The 19,058-nt window shown below is 36.3% G+C and overlaps 3 protein-coding genes across 4 annotated transcripts; 2 read left to right on the top strand and 1 right to left on the bottom strand.

Moving 5' to 3' along the window:
* The first annotated feature begins 286 nt into the window (after window positions 1-286).
* Window positions 287-2,419, top strand: LOC120330632 (uncharacterized). The gene is made up of 6 exons (XM_039397508.2): window positions 287-616; window positions 707-807; window positions 897-1,031; window positions 1,138-1,284; window positions 1,378-1,519; window positions 1,742-2,419. Exons 1-6 carry the CDS (start codon window positions 359-361, stop codon window positions 1,865-1,867), a joined length of 909 nt encoding a protein of 302 aa, XP_039253442.1. The 5' UTR covers window positions 287-358; the 3' UTR covers window positions 1,868-2,419.
* A 1,636-nt stretch (window positions 2,420-4,055) lies between these two features.
* LOC120330637 (DEP domain-containing protein 1A-like) lies at window positions 4,056-7,476 on the bottom strand. 2 transcript variants are annotated; one of them, XM_039397514.2, is made up of 5 exons: window positions 6,866-7,476; window positions 6,429-6,686; window positions 5,996-6,096; window positions 5,142-5,238; window positions 4,056-4,603 (listed from the first exon to the last, which is right to left on the bottom strand). In XM_039397514.2, exons 2-5 carry the CDS (start codon window positions 6,684-6,686, stop codon window positions 4,460-4,462), a joined length of 600 nt encoding a protein of 199 aa, XP_039253448.1. In that variant the 5' UTR covers window positions 6,866-7,476; the 3' UTR covers window positions 4,056-4,459. The 2 variants fall into 2 exon arrangements, with proteins under 2 accessions (XP_039253448.1, XP_039253447.1); XM_039397513.2 differs by lacking the exon at window positions 6,866-7,476 and having other exon boundaries at window positions 6,429-6,812.
* Window positions 7,477-11,134: 3,658 nt separating this feature from the next.
* On the top strand, window positions 11,135-16,602 carry LOC120330634 (uncharacterized). The gene is made up of 3 exons (XM_039397509.2): window positions 11,135-11,904; window positions 12,431-12,545; window positions 13,490-16,602. Exons 1-3 carry the CDS (start codon window positions 11,862-11,864, stop codon window positions 14,193-14,195), a joined length of 864 nt encoding a protein of 287 aa, XP_039253443.2. The 5' UTR covers window positions 11,135-11,861; the 3' UTR covers window positions 14,196-16,602.
* Window positions 16,603-19,058: the final 2,456 nt, after the last annotated feature.

The following is a 19,058-nucleotide window of genomic DNA, read 5'->3' as shown; positions in this document are numbered from 1 at the left end:
TGAAACCGTTCATTGGAAGTCGTGACTGATTCATATAAAGCGTTTGTTACAGCAGATGTCTTCATAATTGCATTCCCATCGACAGCGTGAGAAAGTATTCAGACATGCGCTTGGAGAGATTTAATCAAGTAATTGAATTTTGAGAATTATTATCGACAATATTAGAGATATACTGTTGTTGTTCAAGATCTTGTTGGTGTTTATTGTTCATATATACCGTAAAATAGATAGATGGAAAGGATAGTATATAAGTATAGAAATTATAGTAATGATTTGCTTTTAAACCTTTGCTAAATATATCAATTTCCTTTGGATATTGCAGAAATATTACTTACTTTATATCTATCATAAAATCAAGATGTCGGATTCAAACAGCAAAGTGTTTATTGACCACAACAATTGCCGCGTGTTACCAGCAAAAGGTGGATGCCAATACAGAGCAACTCAAATTTGGAATGAAGTTGTTCGTTCCTTCCGTACACATATCTGCTGCAAAAAGCATCGTCGACTGATGAGAACTTACAATGATTGCTTCACTGCTACGGCAGCAATTGACGTTCTTTTCGCAATTTTGAAGGCAAACAAACAATTTTTTGGGGAAGTCACAAGAATTCAGGTGGGAATTGTTAAAAAATCCTTAATGCTAAAATTATAATAACAATTTATTCTTCGATTTATTTCATTATTTTGATTTCCTTCTTTTCAGGCTCTCAAACTTATGCGAAAGTTTCTAAAGAAGCACATCATTGAGGATGTTAACGGAAAATGGGGGACTGAAGATTTCTCGGATGGCGGTCGATTATACAGGTTTTTATTTATTTACTTACACACAATTTCCGCATGAGGGCAATCATCAGATCTACAATTTGCTAACAACTTGTTTACCATTATAACAGATTTCCAAGCGATGACCGAACCAAAGAACATTCCTTGCCGTCTTCAAAAAGAAGATTTACTCTCACTACCAGTGATATAGCTCGAATTAATTTACAGAAGAAACACATAATGCCAGAAAGAAAATCTAGTTCAAGGTAACATTTATTCAAAGAGTTATACAAATAGACGAATTCATAGTTCAGTACATAGTTTGAAATCACTGAAAGAATATAAAAAACTTATAATCATTTGCATTTCCAGACTGCCTGAACTATCAAATGAACAACCAGACCGAAAAAGAAGAATGACAATATCTGCAACAGAGAAGCCAAAATGTGCCGCAACTACAAAGTCTTCAAATTCTTGCCAAGATAAGAGATTACCAATCATCAGAGATGTTACATCAAGGTGTGTAGATATTTCTAGAAAATGTTTAAAACTTTATGAGTTTATTTTATCTTTCCCACATAAACCTAATAACTATGAATTTTTAATTTGCAGAATACCACAATCTATCCCCTCAGAACAATCAGAACCAAGAAGAAGAATGACAATTTCTTCCGTAGAATCTTCAAGGCTTCAAGCTCTTGCCAGATCTTCAACTTCAAATATCCGCCTCCTAGCTTCAAATACGGATCGTAAGGTAAGATTTCAAAGATGTCGATAATATTATTATCGTACTGGCATATCAGTTAATGAGATATGATTTGTATCTGATCTTGCTGAGATATTTACAAGACTATTTAAAAATAAATTCTGCCGAGCAACCAGTAGGATACACACGGAATTGGAACTAATAACACAGGCATCGGGTCACAAACATTTAATTATGGTACGGTATGTAATTGAATTCTTTGTATTCCAGACAGCAAGGCGTCATTATCCCATCCGAACACCACCGAAAGCAAAAAGGTACTCAGTTCAACAAGTAGCTGAAATTATACCTAAGAAAAAAATTTGTACTGATGGAATTTATATTACCCTCGTTTGAAAAAAAAAACGATGACAGAGAAAATGCGAACAACGATGTCCCGCAATTGCACATGTGACTTTGGAGATATCAAGCGAGGAGATATCAAGCGAGTGAAAAGAGTTTGATGATATGGAATCCGAAAATATATAACAATGCGAAAGCGGTCATTATTGAACGCCGGGTAAATTTGAATGCAAGATTTCAAAGAAAATGATCCATCAATCATATTTTTGAATAAACAACACTACTTTTATAAAACAAACTCGAGTTGAAATCATAATGGGATGTAGAAAAATTGGCCAATTATTGTTATCAATATTATCAACTATTATTAGTTTTTGCAATTCCAAACGACATAATACTTTGTATTACATTACAACAACCTTTTCCATGCAATGAAGAACTTTTGGCGGCCAAATAAAGCATTGCCCAACATCGCACAAGCCATTCAATACGAAGCCATTTTAATATATTGCGTGTTCTGTACTTTTTTTTTACAATATATTTTAATTGATTCATTTAAATTTTTTCAATATTTTATCTAATAAACAAAAACATATACACAATAGCTATACAATTATGTGTCTTCAACTTATGCGGGTTAAGATATTGTTGAATCATAATTTCCGCTATTTCAGGGACAACAGTTCTTACCCATCTAAACTAGGTCAGATGATTTGCGTTAACCAAATATTCTACTTATCTCCTCGGTATATATATATATCAGGTATGGTCGGTTTGAAAAAAACTCAAACTAGAATGTAATTAGTTTTGGAATATCGATCCTTGTTTGAGATATAGGTAAAACTGTTGGACTCTGTTGGGACAGCGGGGTTATTGGTTTGCTCAGCATTCGATTGGGTTTCGCGCTTACATCGCCAGAATTTTCATTTTCAGTCTATAAAGCATGGATTTGTCCCGCATTTCCGCGGCATTCTTGATACGACGACTATTTATAGTGTCGATCCAAAATACATTTTGGACGTCGTTACCTAATGTTCGACTAACCAGGGAAACTGAAATTATCTAAAAGCGCCATATAACGTTCGGATAAATACCTCCCCTCGATCTGAACTTTTTATAATATATTAAAGGACTAACATTGTTCATCTGCACTCCTCTGGCTCATTCCCATGTTGTTATTATTTTACATTTCTTAGAGATTTCACTGTTTAAATTTTTGTCGCGTGTTTTTTAATCTAGTGTGATAGCAAAACGATTCCCTTACAAGGCTTACAGACTCTTATATTGAGTCAATCTCTAACTCTAAAAATTAAAACCATTATCACATTTTTGGAACAAAATCGATCACTTTTAATATTTGTTGATTCGGTATTGTAATCCTTTTCATTTGAAAACATCTAAACCATGACTGACATGAAACTGCAATAGCCTGAAAAGCGCTATGTCGGCAACACAAACAGGAGTCATGCTTCAGAAACTGTGTTGCGTAACATGAAGGCGTCACCTTGCAGATATTCATACTGTTCCAATTCATATCTTGCTACAACTAACCCTTCTCCCTTGTTTTAAGGCCACATATTCAGTCGTCTATAAATAATATATTCAGATGATTTCATTTAGAATGCTCATCCTGGAAAATCCTAGTTGGGCATAAAATGTACATATGGATCGTTTTGTTATTATATTGTTGGTGTAAAAATACTTTTCTTGTAGTCGGTATGGAAATTCTCATTCACGACTGGAGCAATTGTTTGAAATCAGCATTGGCTAAAGATTGTATTTTTCGCTAGAAGGCTATTACTTTTGTGCATTTCAAATTTTCTCTGGGCTTTATGTGTTTCGTTATTGTATGCGATGACGTATTCAAAATTGAAAATTGCGCATCTTGTGACGGTTACTCGTTCGCGTTATTTCGGATAGTGGTTCGAAGTCCTGAAGAATGCGGTACCTGTAATGTACTGTGACAGATTGCATACCCGTACTACGTCGTTTTGGGTTTCGTATTTGAGCATCGCTCTCTTCTTTTCCTATTATTTTCTCGTAAGGTCGGAAATCACTCACCTTGCAATATATTTGAATTACCAATTCCTGACGAACGGTTTTCGCGTGGAATTAAAAAGACTTGAATTTTGAAATAAAAAAGATTCAACAATATTCGATTCCTGTGTGAAACGCCGTATGTATATTCCCAGTTTAACATGCGTTATCTAGCACTGTTTTTCTAGTAAATGGGTACTCAAAATACGTACTGCAATAATATTTATTAATTCTTTTAATATTTCCTGACAAAAGCATAAATCGTTCAAAATTGCTGAATTTAAATATAACTTTTATGATAAATTAGAAAATTTCCTGCAATTTACTATTTACTTCCAAATTTCACTGAAATACATTAGGTCTTAAACATAATACAACGTTTTGTTCATTCTCTAATAAAGTCTTCTGATTAGTACATTGCTCCCAGAAATTTTAATTTATGAGGAATTTTACCCAATTGTCCACTTCAAGTGGTATAAATGCATATACATTCGCTCAGAATTGGTGGTTTTACCTTTTTCATTTGAAAATACACAAAAAAGAATGAAAAAAGAAATTAATATAGAAATTAATAAATAATTGTAACGGAAATTGCATGATTTGATTATTTTAATCATTATGAGGTGATTCTTTCGTTTTCTGTCGCCCAAGAGTTGTGAACGTTGCACCAAGAGTTCTGTTACTGATCCGAGATCTTAGTCGTCTTGCTAACGGTGGCGATAGAATACGAATCCCTTGGCACGGACTAAGAGACTGGTTGAAAAATAGAAAGAAATATAATTTATACCCAATGCCTACTAAGGCAATGCAAGTGTTGTCGAAATGTTCTCCGTCAATGAAACCACGCCACTGTACAATCGACAAAGCTATTTCATCTTTGTTAATATGGTATTGATCACGAAATCAACTATGCGATTTATATTGAAATTTGTAAGTTACACTTTTAGCGGAAGGATTAAAGTATTATAAACCCAGATAAAAACTTTGCAAATAAGGCCGTGACTATGATAATTATCTCCCTTGGTTCAAGTCGGCGGTGGAACAAAAGCCAAATAGATAACATACTTACCCAGTCAGTAAGAAAATTATAATCTTATCATAGCGATAATCACAGTGAAAAAAAAGTGATTAATTAACTATCAGAGCGAATTTTTAATAAGACATGAGAATGTGTATTAGTTAATTGATGATTATATTTTGAAAGTTGTATAATGAAGTTGTGTTGGCGAAGACACGAAATATTTTTTTCATCCATTTCAAATATGTTTTCCACTACAGTTTGCATTCTTACCCGATTTCCAGCAATCATCATAAAAATGGCACTTGATCTTTTTAATGTTTCAGATGACATTTGAGTTTCATTGGGAGTGCGAAGTTCACGCGGAAATCTGTTAATTACAATATAGTTTCATTTTGCGGTTTTGAACACAGCAAATTAACGACTTAATTGATTGTCAAAATCACTCAATTCTAGTCGTTCTCCAACGAAAGTAAATGTTTCGAAAATTGCAACTAAATTGGATTTTGCTGAAATTAAATGAAAAACGAGGTATACCTATGCAGTTCTCAATACAGTTCTAACCGCTTTATCGCAATTTGATATTACCCCGCACTTTTTCGTAGCTATGAAACTCTTCCATATTGACATATATCAAGTTCGCAGATTACTTATAAGCCAATGCTATGGCACACTTATGATACTCTTTATTTGCATTTGTGTTGATCAATAATAGCATCCCGTGTTGATAGGAATTATCGGAATGGAATATAAACATTATAGATAAACAGTTAATGTTTAATTTAAATTCGTATAAATAAATATCTGAATACGGCATAAATAAAACTATTTGTTTATTTCAGAAAATCTGTTCAATGGATGAATAATCGAACAGATTAGGTGAAGCAACAGCCAAATTCGGAAAATTCGCTTCAAGTATACCTGCGTAATTCCCGTAATTCGTCTTAAATATGATAGGAAACTTTGAATTACGTTCAATAGTTTATCAATGTAAACTAAAATGATCATCTCATGTTCAGTGAAGATTGCATTCAATAAACGACTTGTATTCAAATTTCCAACTACCAAATTAATAAAGATGAATGAATGGCTACAAAAAGAAATAGAAGAATTTATAAATTACTTACCTAAATAGCCTTTTGTTGTTTGCGAATTTTTCTAATTCCCATCTCCCGTTGATATCTTCTATAATATGCTTATCAAGAAATTTTTGGAGCAGTTTTGCCGCCTGAATCGAAAGCAATTTTACCATGGATATTAGCCTCATCAACACGACCTATATATTTATAGTATCAACAAAGCGCAGCTAAACGAAAGAGGTAGAAATACGTATAATGTGTCAACCAAAATTTACAAACTTAATCATTCGTCCAATAAGTTTTGAAGCACTATATCCTATACTCTCTAATTCAAACAACGAAAATAGCCCCCGTGGTAGAGTTGTAAATTGATCAACAGCGAAGCAGACCCTTTTTTCATGAGGAATTAAGTGGCAAACTCCACCACAAAACTAAATGCATGCATTTCAAAAATAAACATATGTATTTGAAGTTTCTTTACCTGCTTCCTTGTAACTCTCACAGTGAATGTTTTATTTTCTTTCAAAACTGCGAACATCACATTTACAGCGGCAGTCCCGGTAAAACAATTATGATGAGTTCTGAGATTTCTTCTATGTGTTTTACATTTGATGTGATTACGAAATTCCTGTATTAATTCATTCCATAACATTGTTGCTTTATATTGGCAACATGGGCTTCTTCGTATGACTCCACTGCTTCTCGGCGGTGATTTAACCGTCAATGGCGAAGTATCCATCTTATTAATATTAGTATAAATTTAAATTGTTTGTAGAAAATTTAAACTAAGTAATGGATAGATTGTATAATTAGAGAACCTGATAGTTTAGTACCACTTGTTTTGACACGAATAAGTTATTTTTCAATCTGTAACCACCACACCCTACCCTCCATTACACACAAAAAACATAACATTACCTGCAGTGAAATTCATCGCGAATAATACAAACGGAGATTATTATTTGATTCAGCAATACTTTTGTTCTGCCTGGCACCCCATATCCCATATCTCAATTGTTGAAATTGTCCCTTCCCAAATATTTTTGATATTTCATCTCGCATTATCTTTCCAATACAGTGAGATGGTTTCCGTCAATCTAATGCACGTAATTTTATTCTTCTTCTTTTTTTTTCTAATGTGACTGCCTAAATTGAACAAAACAAATAACCTGTCCTCAAATCTGAATTTCTGGTTCTCTTATAAATTTCTCGAATAAGTTTTAGACCTGATTGGAATTTAAAATAAATTTGAAATTTTGGCCAATTACAATATAAATAGCGAGCCACTTGCCTTCAGATTGTTGCAAACATCAGTGACATACATATCGTTCTCAACTATACTAGTCAACCATTTTAATTGTAGGATTTATCGACAAATGCCATAACAATTACAGAAATAGTTCACCCACAGTCGGATCTCAGCTTGAGGAAGCCATAAACTCTTTTAGTAGACGGGAGCGCAGTGCGACTGTCAATACCCCATGAGCAACGACTTATACGGTATTTAAATCATATCCTTTTGTATCACAATTTTATTCAGAGAAACCGACTGCAGAAAGATAAGAATTACTTAGTGTAACACCCTTTGTTCCGTCATATTTATAATACCAATTCCATTTGGCAAAAAAATATCCGACGAAATTAATCTGTCCACGCGCGTACGATTATGACAAATATTAGCCTATAAGAGGCTTACATTCGGGACAAATCAAAAGAGAGCGAGACAACTAAACAAATGCAAGCATGCAAACAAATGGACGTTCGGAAAATCAAACTTCGAAAAATTCGACGAAGTCCACATTTCTAAAAATGATCTGGCGCGTTCATAAATTTAATATCTTGAGTTATTGTGCCGTTAGCTGATTTTCGCCCTAAGTCAAAACGCATCGTAGTCGGAAAAATATTGGAAAAATCAATTAGGCGTTTATCACACATTCACTGCGAAAGGGGAGTTATGTAGAAGCATTCTAAGAAGCTAGAAAATACCGGGATTTTGCTTGCTTGGCGTCGCCTACTCAATTTATTGCATCTTGGGTGTGATGGAGGGAATGGAGTTTGAATCCGATATCTTTATTAACCAGGGACTCTAACATAGTTGGGTTCAACGCTCTAACCACGAAGAATATGCGTTTTGAATGCTTCTCTCAAATTGTCGTAGATCAATCAAGAGACAATCTTATGTAACGCTATACTGTACGAGTGTACGTGATCATGTTTGTTTTTCGTAGTCTAAAACATATTGCTGGCCATATGTGAAAGGTGAATCAATTTGTTTAACGTTGCAGCATTTCAATTGGAAACGCTTTGCATTGACAGATAAGATAGTTACATAGAAGTACATTACAGACTTATACTTGGATAAGATTTGACTACACTTGAGAACAAAACACTCACCAGATGTCTACTTGAGTGCCATCAATATGTCGTATAAAGTTGGTATTCTCTAATTGTTTATTGGGTCGTATTTCATGAATAGTACAAGATAATGTTTGTAACTTATATGGTGCTTTCGCAGATATCGTGACAGGAGATACACTATATATAATTGTATTTTTGAATAATCCGGACTATATCTGCCCTGGTGATAACTGCCGAACAGTTAGGTGTCCCCATTTATTTTCGTAAACCAAAAATAATACCATCGGTATTATCGTAGACGTAAAACCCCGACGAGTTTCGCATAACCCGAATCTTATGTGACGCTTAAAATGCTATTGTAATTGATAATCGAATAATTACAAAATAGCTTCCAGCCCCCAGCCGCGCCCACATTATTTCCCGTAATAATTATTTATAGAGCTCTGCGGAAATGAAATCCATTCCTAAAATGCTTCATTGTCATTGGACCAAGTTCAAATTCAAGACTGGGCAGAATTTGTCCCCCTTAATCTTGGCAAAGTAAATATTTAAACATGTCTCAATTTCAATTCCAAATCGAAATTCCTTGGACGCCAGCTTCCTGTGCTACGTATTAACATTGATCATGATATTCAAATAAATACAGGCTTCATCGTCTACTAAATTTTACTGATACTGACGTTTGACTTGATGCTAGTAACTTAATCCTTGAATTCAGGTATGCCAAGCTTCCGGTTGTGTACTTAATTTAGTCTTGAGAAAAACAGACCTACGGAAAATTAGAAGGCGATCGCTTGTTGGTGAGTGGTGACTCTCATTAATACGAACCCTTTCCTCGTTTTGGATAATTTTGTTCTGTGTGTAAGATAAACTTAACTTCAGTATATATAAGCAAAATAGAATCCAACAATATTCGATCACCTAAAAATCGCGAGGGAATATGACAAGTTAGACATAAGAATTGATACATGATCGCAATCGACATTGGATTAATGTCTCTCTATGGCTATGATATAAGTCAGGTTGGTCCAAGGTTGCGAGGTTGGCGGGCCGAAAAAACTTTTGAGGATGTCTCGCGGGCCGCAGTCGAAGAAAATCATAGAGCGATCGAAAACATCGCGAGTATACTCACTTTACATATATTTAAGAATGAGAGTTTACCGTTTTAATTAGTTTTTAAAAGGAACATATGAAGCTTTTAGTTATTTTGAAATTGTTTCCCGAGAAATACCGTGCTATTTTCGGTTTCTTTCCTCTTGTTTGGTTTTGTAATGGCGCTTCAAATTATATTCTTTCGTGACAGATATTATACTTGAAAACACACCAGACACTGTGTTTTAACGTTGTAGTGTAGGGGTTCTCAACCTGGGGTTCGCGAACCCCCAGGGGTTCACGAGAAGATTTCCAGGGGTACTTGGATGACAGTAGAGTTTTCGTGTGTTGCTTTTTTTAATATCCTTTAACAAAGAAAGTAACTATATAAGAGGAAAATAAGTGCCAATTGAAACGGCTTGAAATGCACGGCTTGGCAGTCGTTACAGCAAATTGTTAGTCACTATATATATCACAATTTAGTTTGGTGTCTGATTACTGGGGATTCGCGTTGATTGTTTCGTGACTCGGAGGGTACTTAACAGAGAAAAGGTTGAGAACCCCTGTGTAGTGCATGAGTCAGGAAATACGTTTCCTCACAGTTTAGCTCGGGCATCTTTTTTACACTCATTGTATGATGAATGATCATATTTAACTAATTTTATTACTTGTAGCGTGAGCAGGTCTGGTGATATCGTCAAAGGACAACCAAGTCCGACTAAGTTTGGACTCCGGACCCAGCTGAAAAAAAACCTGGATCGCGCGGCGCTAAGTCAGCTCTGCGGTTCGTCACAGCTATCTACATGGCCAATGCTTGAAAATAAAGAAGTAGTTTTACTAAAAAAAGGATGTCGTTCACAAATTGGCACCGTCTTGAGGTATCCATTATTATAGATACAACATGGAAATTCCAATTGAAATAGTTCAAAAAAAAATCAAAAATGTTCTGACAATAATTACAAATATCTGCCAATGGTTTATTACACGCTAAAATTGTTCCGCGTGCCGCAAGGAATGTGTCGGCGGTTTGGACCATCCTGATATAAGTAGTGGCTTCATTTTACATTCATTTTGACATTTGGTCAGTATATTTTGCAAATATTATTAGGGATCCAGGGGCGTAGCCATAAATTTTCAAATGGGGGGGGGGGGGGGTGAAATTTTTATTTGCCAAGTTAGATTGAAACATCTACGGTAGTGGGTCACATCGAACGCTTGAATACGCGTGTTTTTATTGTTCTTGAGGGTGTGAAAAGCATTTCAAGCTACGGAAAATTGCTGGGTATGATACAGAAAAATGATTTTATTTTTTTTACATTTGAAAAGGGGGGGTTTCGACCGCAAACCACCCCCCTGGCTACGCCCCTGTTGGGATCTACTTATTTTCTTGTGTCCTTGCTCGGAATCCGTTTATTGAATATTAAAACCTTTTCGTTTAGCCTCTGGGAAATTTGATAAAACTTCGAAATTTAGAAAATCTCCGGCCATTGTCATTCAGTTCAACCAGTCGTAGACACGAATATAAAATGAAATTGGATATCATTCACGTGTGTTTGAAGCAGAAATTTATTTCAAAACTTAATGGCACTGCTTCGTACAATATAACACAAAATGCGAATAACAGAAAAACATCCTCAAAGTTCGGTACCTTTTTTTAAAGCCGTCGCTATAGATTTGCAATAGAATATTAACTGCAATCTGTATTTTATGAAAATGTCAAAATATCCACACACGACATTATTATATGAGGTCACATTTGGATCATTGACAGTTCCTAATCTCAACAAGACCGTATGTGTGCTGTTCATATGTGTTATGAGGAAAACATTTGTAAAATTCCATTTCATTTTATGAATTTTTCAAAATATTTGAGAGACTAACACATGCTATTCAATTATACTTCCTCATCCGGTATCTAATTTCCATTTTCAAACATCGAATATGCATGAACAGTACATGACTTACTAATATAGGTGATGCGAGATTGGTTGAATTATCACCGTCTATTCTGTCTGCAGTTGAAGAGGATAATCACAGAATTTTTGAAGTTGAATAAATAACTTATCATTTGTAAAATGATTACTCACAAATAACTAGCTATACGTATACAGACTAAATACAACATGACATTCGGGAGTATGTCATTCATTGGACACTGATAAACTTTGTCTCGCCATCGTTTTATGACTGGCCGCCCGCGAACACGCTAAAATTGCAATTGGTCATGATCGCTCGATTCTTCCGCGTGCTATATATGGTATACGTACACTCGATGAATAAAGTTGATGAGGGTCGTGTAGGACTAACTTCCCCGTATCGTTGATTCAACATATTGTTAAAAATACTAATGTTTAGCGTTTCAACGAAAAATGCGCTGACTAACTGATTGGGAAAATACTAGTCATTCCTATGTTTGTGATATTTTACCGCCACCATGCCACTTTTTGCAACTATTTGGCGATAAATGGATCAAAATAATGCTCGAACTGCGGTAGTGCTATTTACAGGTAAGGGAGATTTGATGTTTTCATTATTCTTTAATTATATGTATAGGGAGGCATAACATGTTTCTGATATCCGTAAGAAAATATTCGGCAAATGTTTATTTCATTTCAAATCCCAATCCACAGTTAGTATAATTTGTCCAAAGTAGGAAAGAGTGACCTACATAACGTGTGCTCAAGGTTATTGGGAATTTATCCAGGAAAAAAGCATTGTAACTTTGCTAATGTCGTCTTAGAACTGCGTTATTATCATCATTATGTAGTGCAAATTCAAAATTCCCAAAATATGGTTGAATATCGAGCGCTGTATTTCAATCAAGTAAATATCAAAAAACATCGAAGTTTTTTGGCAATAAAAGCAAAGTCATTTTGAACTGCACAAATTCAGATCAGAGGCTGTTAATGACGTCATGTTTTTGCCAAGTGATCTTCATCATCAATCGTCGTGTAGCTTTATATTATGTTTTTGATTGCCCGTTTCAAAACATATTAGGACACTTTTCCAATTCGAACATTTTCGGTTTTACAGTACTCATAAACGTGAAAGAATGCCAAGCATTGGGCGAATGCGGCTGCGCTGCGACCATAGTGTTGGGAATTTTGCTTACTATTGTCTCCACAGTTCTCGCCATGGTGTTATGCCGGTAAGACAATCGTTTATTTTTATTATCCTATTAACATCATCCAAGAAGTGTGCATGCTTTTAATAACGTTGTCACTAGTTACACCACGCAGCCTTTTGCCAAAATTTCAGCGGACAACACCGTTGCGCGTACAATTCTCTTTACACGATCGCAATTTACCTTTTAAGTATACTCCTTCTGGTAATTTTTATTTCATGTCCCAATCAAAACTTTAAAGTGATTTCAAATCAACAAAATTTGATGGGGTTCTCGAAAGGTCGATTTTGAGTATGTTTGGAAAACGAAAGCGCCACTGGCGTTGCAGATAGGCTCCCCGTGCCAACCCACCTGAAGTAGCCTACGTCTCCCCGTATATTTGAAGAGACTTGGCTCAAAGCAAGAACACGCGCACTGACTCTGTGAAAGATACTCATCTCTGAGCAAAGCCGTTGAAATATCAGGAGCTAACGTGGTATATTGCACGCCAGTAAATACCGATTGGCGCGCCACACCGACGCCTTCATGAGAACAATTATGGAGCAGATAATTCCGCATGACTGAGCTTCTTGTCGGCAAACTATGCAAAAAGCACTGAACTCTTTTTGTATGTTGCCTAATTCTAATTGTAGGTGATTCACTTTGTGGTACCATTTCCTGTTGGGGTAACGGTAATGGCAAAGGGGTTGATGGTCATCTCCCAATGACATAATTCATCAATAGTTCACTTCTTTTAATTTTCATTGTATTCGAAACACAAAATCCTGCTGCTAGTGATTCACGCTTTCTCTGGAATTTGTTGTCTGGTCATTTCAATAACAACGATAAACTTTTTATTCCCAATATTATTCCACCCATTCACATAGTTCAGTTATTATTGAAATAATAAATTACATACCATTCATTTACTAATTTCGACATTAAAGTAAATATTTCCAAACCTCAGCCAAACTTTAATATATTTTCAGAATATATGGAAGGAATTTCAACATCTTTGGAACGTGTTGCAAAGAACCCGAATCAAGACAAGAAGTCAGTAGAGAAGAAGGGTCGCCGTATTTCACAACTCGCGGGATGAATCGAGGACCTGAAAGCAATGAGCATCGCCGACAGGAGGCGCCACGAGGTACACAACAAGGTCCTCGAGGTGGGAATGTTAACGTATGTTTAGATGTACAAGGGGATCTGGCTTCGCGATCAGAGAGTAATTTTCTCCGGGAAGCTGTTTATGGCAATGAAGAGTTTGCTCGAAGAAATATGTCTGGATCAAAATCCTTGAGCAGTGATTTCAGCCAAGCATATGCCTATCCACACCAACAAAGCGGACCAGAATTGCGTCCCCCAAATCCTATGTCAAATTCTCGTAATAGACATCATGGAGAAAAGGTCACCCAACCATCCACATCCGGAATACCTAGAAAACCGCCTCGACAACGTTCAGATATATCACCAAAATATACTGATATAAAAGAAAATGCATCTTCACATGGAGAAAATAGTCGCAATTACCAGGCTGATTACGTTTCTCCGGTGGAAGTTACACAAGAGTTACCGCCAAGGCATCCGCACTATGTCGAGCAGGAACAACAAAATGAATCAGAAGATGTGTATACAATGGCTGGAGAATATCCTGGGGGTCTGTCAAGTATCTATAGTCAAGTTCAAAGGAAGTAGCGTGATCAGGAATCTGGGTCTCAAGCCTATACGAAATCAAAGCTTTCGTTAAGATTCTAACACCATTTTCAAGTTGAAATTTATTTTTATTGTGGACATTTTTATGAACTTTTCAAACGTTGTTTGTCATGGTCAAAGAGGAAAATTACGAGACAAATTCTCCGATAACTGGCGCGCTGTACTATTGTCTCCCCAACTTTACATCGCGTCACGTCACGTATTTTTTAAATTTTAACGTATTGCAATAAAGGAAGTTCATTGGCGTATGTAGTAAAGTAGTTATACAGGGATCACCTCAAAAAGCGCACCGAAAGCAGTTGACGGTTCACAAAATAATGGAATACGCTTGACAAATTGTGGAGATTTAAAACTTTTTTAAATATGCCACATCGAATCAGTACTGCTTTCAAACATAGGAATTGTGAAATTATAATTGCACCTGCATTCGAGCACCAATAAACACAGAGTTAACGCGCTGTGATTTCGAGGGAAATATACAATCGATTCTCGAAATTTCGATTTTGACTCCATCTCTGAACTCCCGAGAATATCGAAGTTTGATAATAAAAACTTTTGCATATATATGCAAAGATATTGTGTAAGAATAAACCTGTTATTTAAGGAGTCGAATCGGAACATTATCCGATTTAAGAAAGATATTTTGATTCAAATTGCAATGTGATCTTTTTGTATTTTCTATTATGCTTTCACTGAATTTTTAAATGACGTCTGATTATATTTAAAATTGGCACCATGTATAACCCAGGCACGAAAAGCAAATTTATAGAAAATGTTTGATAAAAGGAACCTTGGTCTGATTAAGTTGCCTAAAAAAAGAAATGACAGCAAGCCCAGAAATACAGTATATATATATGATGAGCTTGTTCATGTCAAAATCGTGTTTTTTTTTTTCAGAGGAAATATAAATCTGCTCAACAGATTTGTGTTGGAACGATATCTTTTTTTTGGACCTCCTGAAGTATGCGCACCAAGATGGCGCACAACCTGAACTCAGGTTGTGTACCGGATTGGGGTTCAGGTTATGCGACATCTTGGTGCGCATACTTCGGGAGCACCATTAATTGTATACTGCCGTGTGGAAGATTTTTAAATAAAATGTAAACATCTATTAGAAAGGCTCCAACCTTCATCATCCCACGGCACTGTGCGCATTTTATTTTTTATTTTGATGACAGCTTCGCGCACAAAAAAATGAATACCATAGAACAGCGTTTCCAAACTTTTTCGGCCACGGAACACTTACACTTTTTATCTCGCCTCGCGGAACACCAAAAAATGGTAAAATTGATAAAGGAAAACGGTGTAATGTAGCGGTTCTGAATGGGTTCGGAAATTAACAGAATTGTGTTAAACATACCTAAAATATGTTTGAATATTTTACATATATATATATTTCATTTATTATGAATATTTTATTGTTTCCTAATTTGAATGCTGTGTATATGAATCAACAAATTCATTTTGCCTTTCTATATCGTTTACTTTCCATTACGTAGTGTTTGCCTCTAATGTTACGTCTAATGAAGATAGAAGTACTTGCTGCAACTTCGCGAGCTGCAGTTTATTTATCTGCTGAATCGAGTTTAGCGAACATGAGTAATTTTTTCAGCATTTTAAAGTAAAACCAGGCAGAGATGGCAAAAGGAGAGTTGACCATTTGCCTTCATTCTTTAGACGTACTTGTTTGCCTATAGCAAAACTAAAAGGATTGCTGCAAACTTGATAATGAACTTAACTGTCAACAAGCTAGGCCGACGGTTAACGAAAATGCCACTACCCTACTTTAGTTGGTCCACTTTAGGCCGACGGTGACGCGATATTGAACGGTCAGTTGGTGCGAATCGCCATGGCGACCATTTTGACGTATTTTTGATTTATTTTCCACGGAACACTCGGAAGACGCTCGCGGAACACAGTTTGGGAAACGTTGTCATAGAATTTAGAATCTGGAAATTTTTTTGAAATAAATAAAACAAATTTAACGAAAAATACGATCTTTAACCACTGAAAATTTCAAAGCAATTGGTCCAATAGTTGATGAAAAAAAAAAAAAAATTTTTATAATGATGAAAAGAAGTATACCAACATATATTAGTTTGGACATTCTCGAGCCTACATTGTCATCAAAATCGAACTACCGTGTTTCCCCGAAAATAAAACCTAGCATGAATTTCTTAAATGATATTAACCTTAAAACCCCCCTTAAAATAAGACCTAGTCGATAGAGCAATTCTCTTTTATCTGGTCGATAGCAAGAAATCTTTCTACTCGTTTTAAAGGATTGATAATCTATGTTCAGCTGTTATTTTAAATAAAAACTTGTTATTTATAAGTATATGGATATCGTTTTTGATATTTTGTATATTTGAAATCTCGTAATTCTCCAAATAAAAAATAAAAGACATCCGCTAAAAATAAGCCCTAGTGTTATTTTTCGAAAGAAAATCGAAATAAGACACTGTCTTATTAATCAATTATGGAATCAATTATGGCGTCATAACTTTAACAATGATATGTTGATACATTGTTATAGGGCATAAGCATAAGCCATGAACAAAATTTTAAATTATGAAATTATTGAACAAGCCTTTAAAATTTGTAAACCATTTAAAATTAATTTTCACTCAAGGAGATTTGCACCAATGCATTTCCATTCACAGATTTTAGCACCCGCTTATAGATTGCACCCGCGGAGATTTGCACCCATGTACATTTGGACTGATTGACGTTTGCAACTTTGCACCCATGTACATTTGCACCCACGGACATTTGCACTCATGAACATTTGCACCCAATGACATTTGTACCTACGTACATTTGCTCCTTCGTAAATTTGCAATCACGGACATTTGAATGCTGAATCATTGCACCAACGTACATTTGCAGTTTGCATCTATGGACATTTGGATCATAGACATTTGCACCGTCTTTCAATTATGTCTGATGCTTCTGCCAAGTGAAACCATAGTGGCGGCGCGTCAATAGGGCCAACCGGGGAAATGCCCCGGTTGTTTTTTCGGTATAATAAAAAATATTCGAAAAATACCTCAATATCGGTTGCACAGACTGTCTACACTAGCCATATTCTCCCGACATGGTTCATTTTTCGCTCGCAAAGCCTTCGCCGAACGTCGACGGGGCGACGCCGATTTTGCCCCGGTTGCTCATTGTATATCGTATTCTCTCTTTTATCTTCCACTCGCCACGTTTGTCTCGTTTGTTTTCTGTTTCTTTTACTAAATCATCGGGGCCGATCGGGGCTAGCCCCGAAATTATGACGACACAATGCCGACGTTTCTTACAACAACGTGTTGACATATTCACGCATTCCTTCTCGTTCGTTGGTTGCTTGAGGAGTTGATAGTTTCCTCGCCTTCGTTTTTGTCGCTTGTTTCGCTATTTGAATCAGTTAGAGACCTTTAGTCCATTTGCTTTCGATTTTCCACATTCCTTTTGAGCTCCTCACTTCTTTCCGGCTTCGCATTTCTTAGCCTTAGACCTCATAATGAATAAGGTTGATGCACTACTTCACACTCCGTTTTCGCAGCTGCCGCTGGAACAAAAATTAGAGGTACAACGTCTTGGGCCTTATCAACCAAAAACTGGAATAATCCCATGACGGAGGAAAGCGTCGGCGTACATTCTGCGCAGAAACTTGGTATAAAAAACACGAATGGTTGTGTTACAGCGAGGACAAAAATGCACTTTTTTGTTTTTATAGCCTACTTTTTGCTACCGCCCGTGACTCACGTTGGTGTAAATTTGGTTTTAGAGATTTTAAACATCTTTCCGAGCGTGCCAGGGATCATCTATCTTCTATGGAGCAACTGGACAATGCAGTAAAATACCGAACATTCGGAAATGTTAATATTGCAGCACAGTTGGATGAAGGACGCGCGGTTTCTATTCGTCGGCACAACCAAAACGTCGAGAAAAACCGCCATGTTCTCGGCCGATTGATAGATGTTTTGAAGTTCATTGGTTGTCACGAGCTGTCCCTCCGTGGGCACGATGAACGGGCTGGCTCTTCTAATAGAGGGGTATTTTTGGATATGGTGGAATACACCGCATCCCTAGATACAGTATTGAGAGATCATCTTGATGCCGCAACTGTTTCGAAAGGGACATCTAAGGATATCCAAAATGATTTGCTCGACTCAATGTATAAAATTTATTTACAACATTTGGCTCTGGAAATTGAGAATTGCCAGTTCCTTTCGATTCAGTCTGACGAGACAACTGACATCACGTGCGTTTCCCAACTGGCTGTGATTTTTCGGTTTGTGAAAGATGGTAAACCTACCGAGAGATTCCACAGCTTTGTACCAATCGTTGATCGCACGACTTGCGGGATATCGGCTGTACTGAAAGAAGTGTTACAACCTTACAACGCGAAGTCAAAATTGATAGCTCAAACTTATGACGGCGCGGCAGTCATGAGTGGGTCGAAACATGGTGTTCAAGTTTATATAAAAGAAGATTTTCCTCATGCGCATTTTTTACATTGTTATGCACACCAATTCAACCTCGTTATTAAAAATATGTGTCTTAATACCCCTCTCGCCCGTATATTTTTTGCAAATGTTTCAGGGTTTTCTTCATTTTTTTCCGTTTCGCCGAAGCGCTCTGACCTCCTTTTCCAGATATGTAGCCGCCGTCTCTCAGCTTGTGCACCAACACGTTGGAACTTCCAATCACGCGTGGTGCGGGGCGTGTCCGAAATTAGGTCTGAGCTCATTGAGTGTTTCAATGGCATTCAGAGCTCTCCGGTTTGGGACGAACGCTCTGTGAGGGAGGCGGTAGGTCTAAAGCGTCTGCTAGAAGATGGTGAGTTTTCATTTT

Source organism: Styela clava, chromosome 6 (genome assembly GCF_964204865.1).
Source record: "Styela clava chromosome 6, kaStyClav1.hap1.2, whole genome shotgun sequence".
In the NCBI taxonomy this organism is placed as follows: Eukaryota; Metazoa; Chordata; class Ascidiacea; order Stolidobranchia; family Styelidae; genus Styela; species Styela clava.
Note: the sequence above shows the minus strand (reverse complement) of the source record. Positions and strands in the feature narration are given on the sequence as shown.

Bases quoted from the DNA above. Each gene is read 5' to 3' on its own strand.
- LOC120330632 (XM_039397508.2), top strand. From the start codon at position 359: ATGTCGGATTCAAACAGCAAAGTGTTTATTGACCACAACAATTGCCGC. The intron at 1,285-1,377 runs GTGTGTAGATAT...TTTAATTTGCAG, and splicing joins ATCAGAGATGTTACATCAAG to AATACCACAATCTATCCCCT. The intron at 1,520-1,741 runs GTAAGATTTCAA...TTTGTATTCCAG, and splicing joins CTTCAAATACGGATCGTAAG to ACAGCAAGGCGTCATTATCC.
- LOC120330637 (XM_039397514.2), bottom strand. From the start codon at position 6,686: ATGGATACTTCGCCATTGACGGTTAAATCACCGCCGAGAAGCAGTGGA. The intron at 5,239-5,995 runs GTAAGTAATTTA...TGTAATTAACAG, and splicing joins AACAACAAAAGGCTATTTAG to ATTTCCGCGTGAACTTCGCA. The intron at 4,604-5,141 runs GTAAGAATGCAA...TTTTTCAACCAG, and splicing joins TGATGATTGCTGGAAATCGG to TCTCTTAGTCCGTGCCAAGG.
- LOC120330634 (XM_039397509.2), top strand. From the start codon at position 11,862: ATGGATCAAAATAATGCTCGAACTGCGGTAGTGCTATTTACAG. The intron at 11,905-12,430 runs GTAAGGGAGATT...TCGGTTTTACAG, and splicing joins TGCGGTAGTGCTATTTACAG to TACTCATAAACGTGAAAGAA. The intron at 12,546-13,489 runs GTAAGACAATCG...ATATATTTTCAG, and splicing joins CTCGCCATGGTGTTATGCCG to AATATATGGAAGGAATTTCA.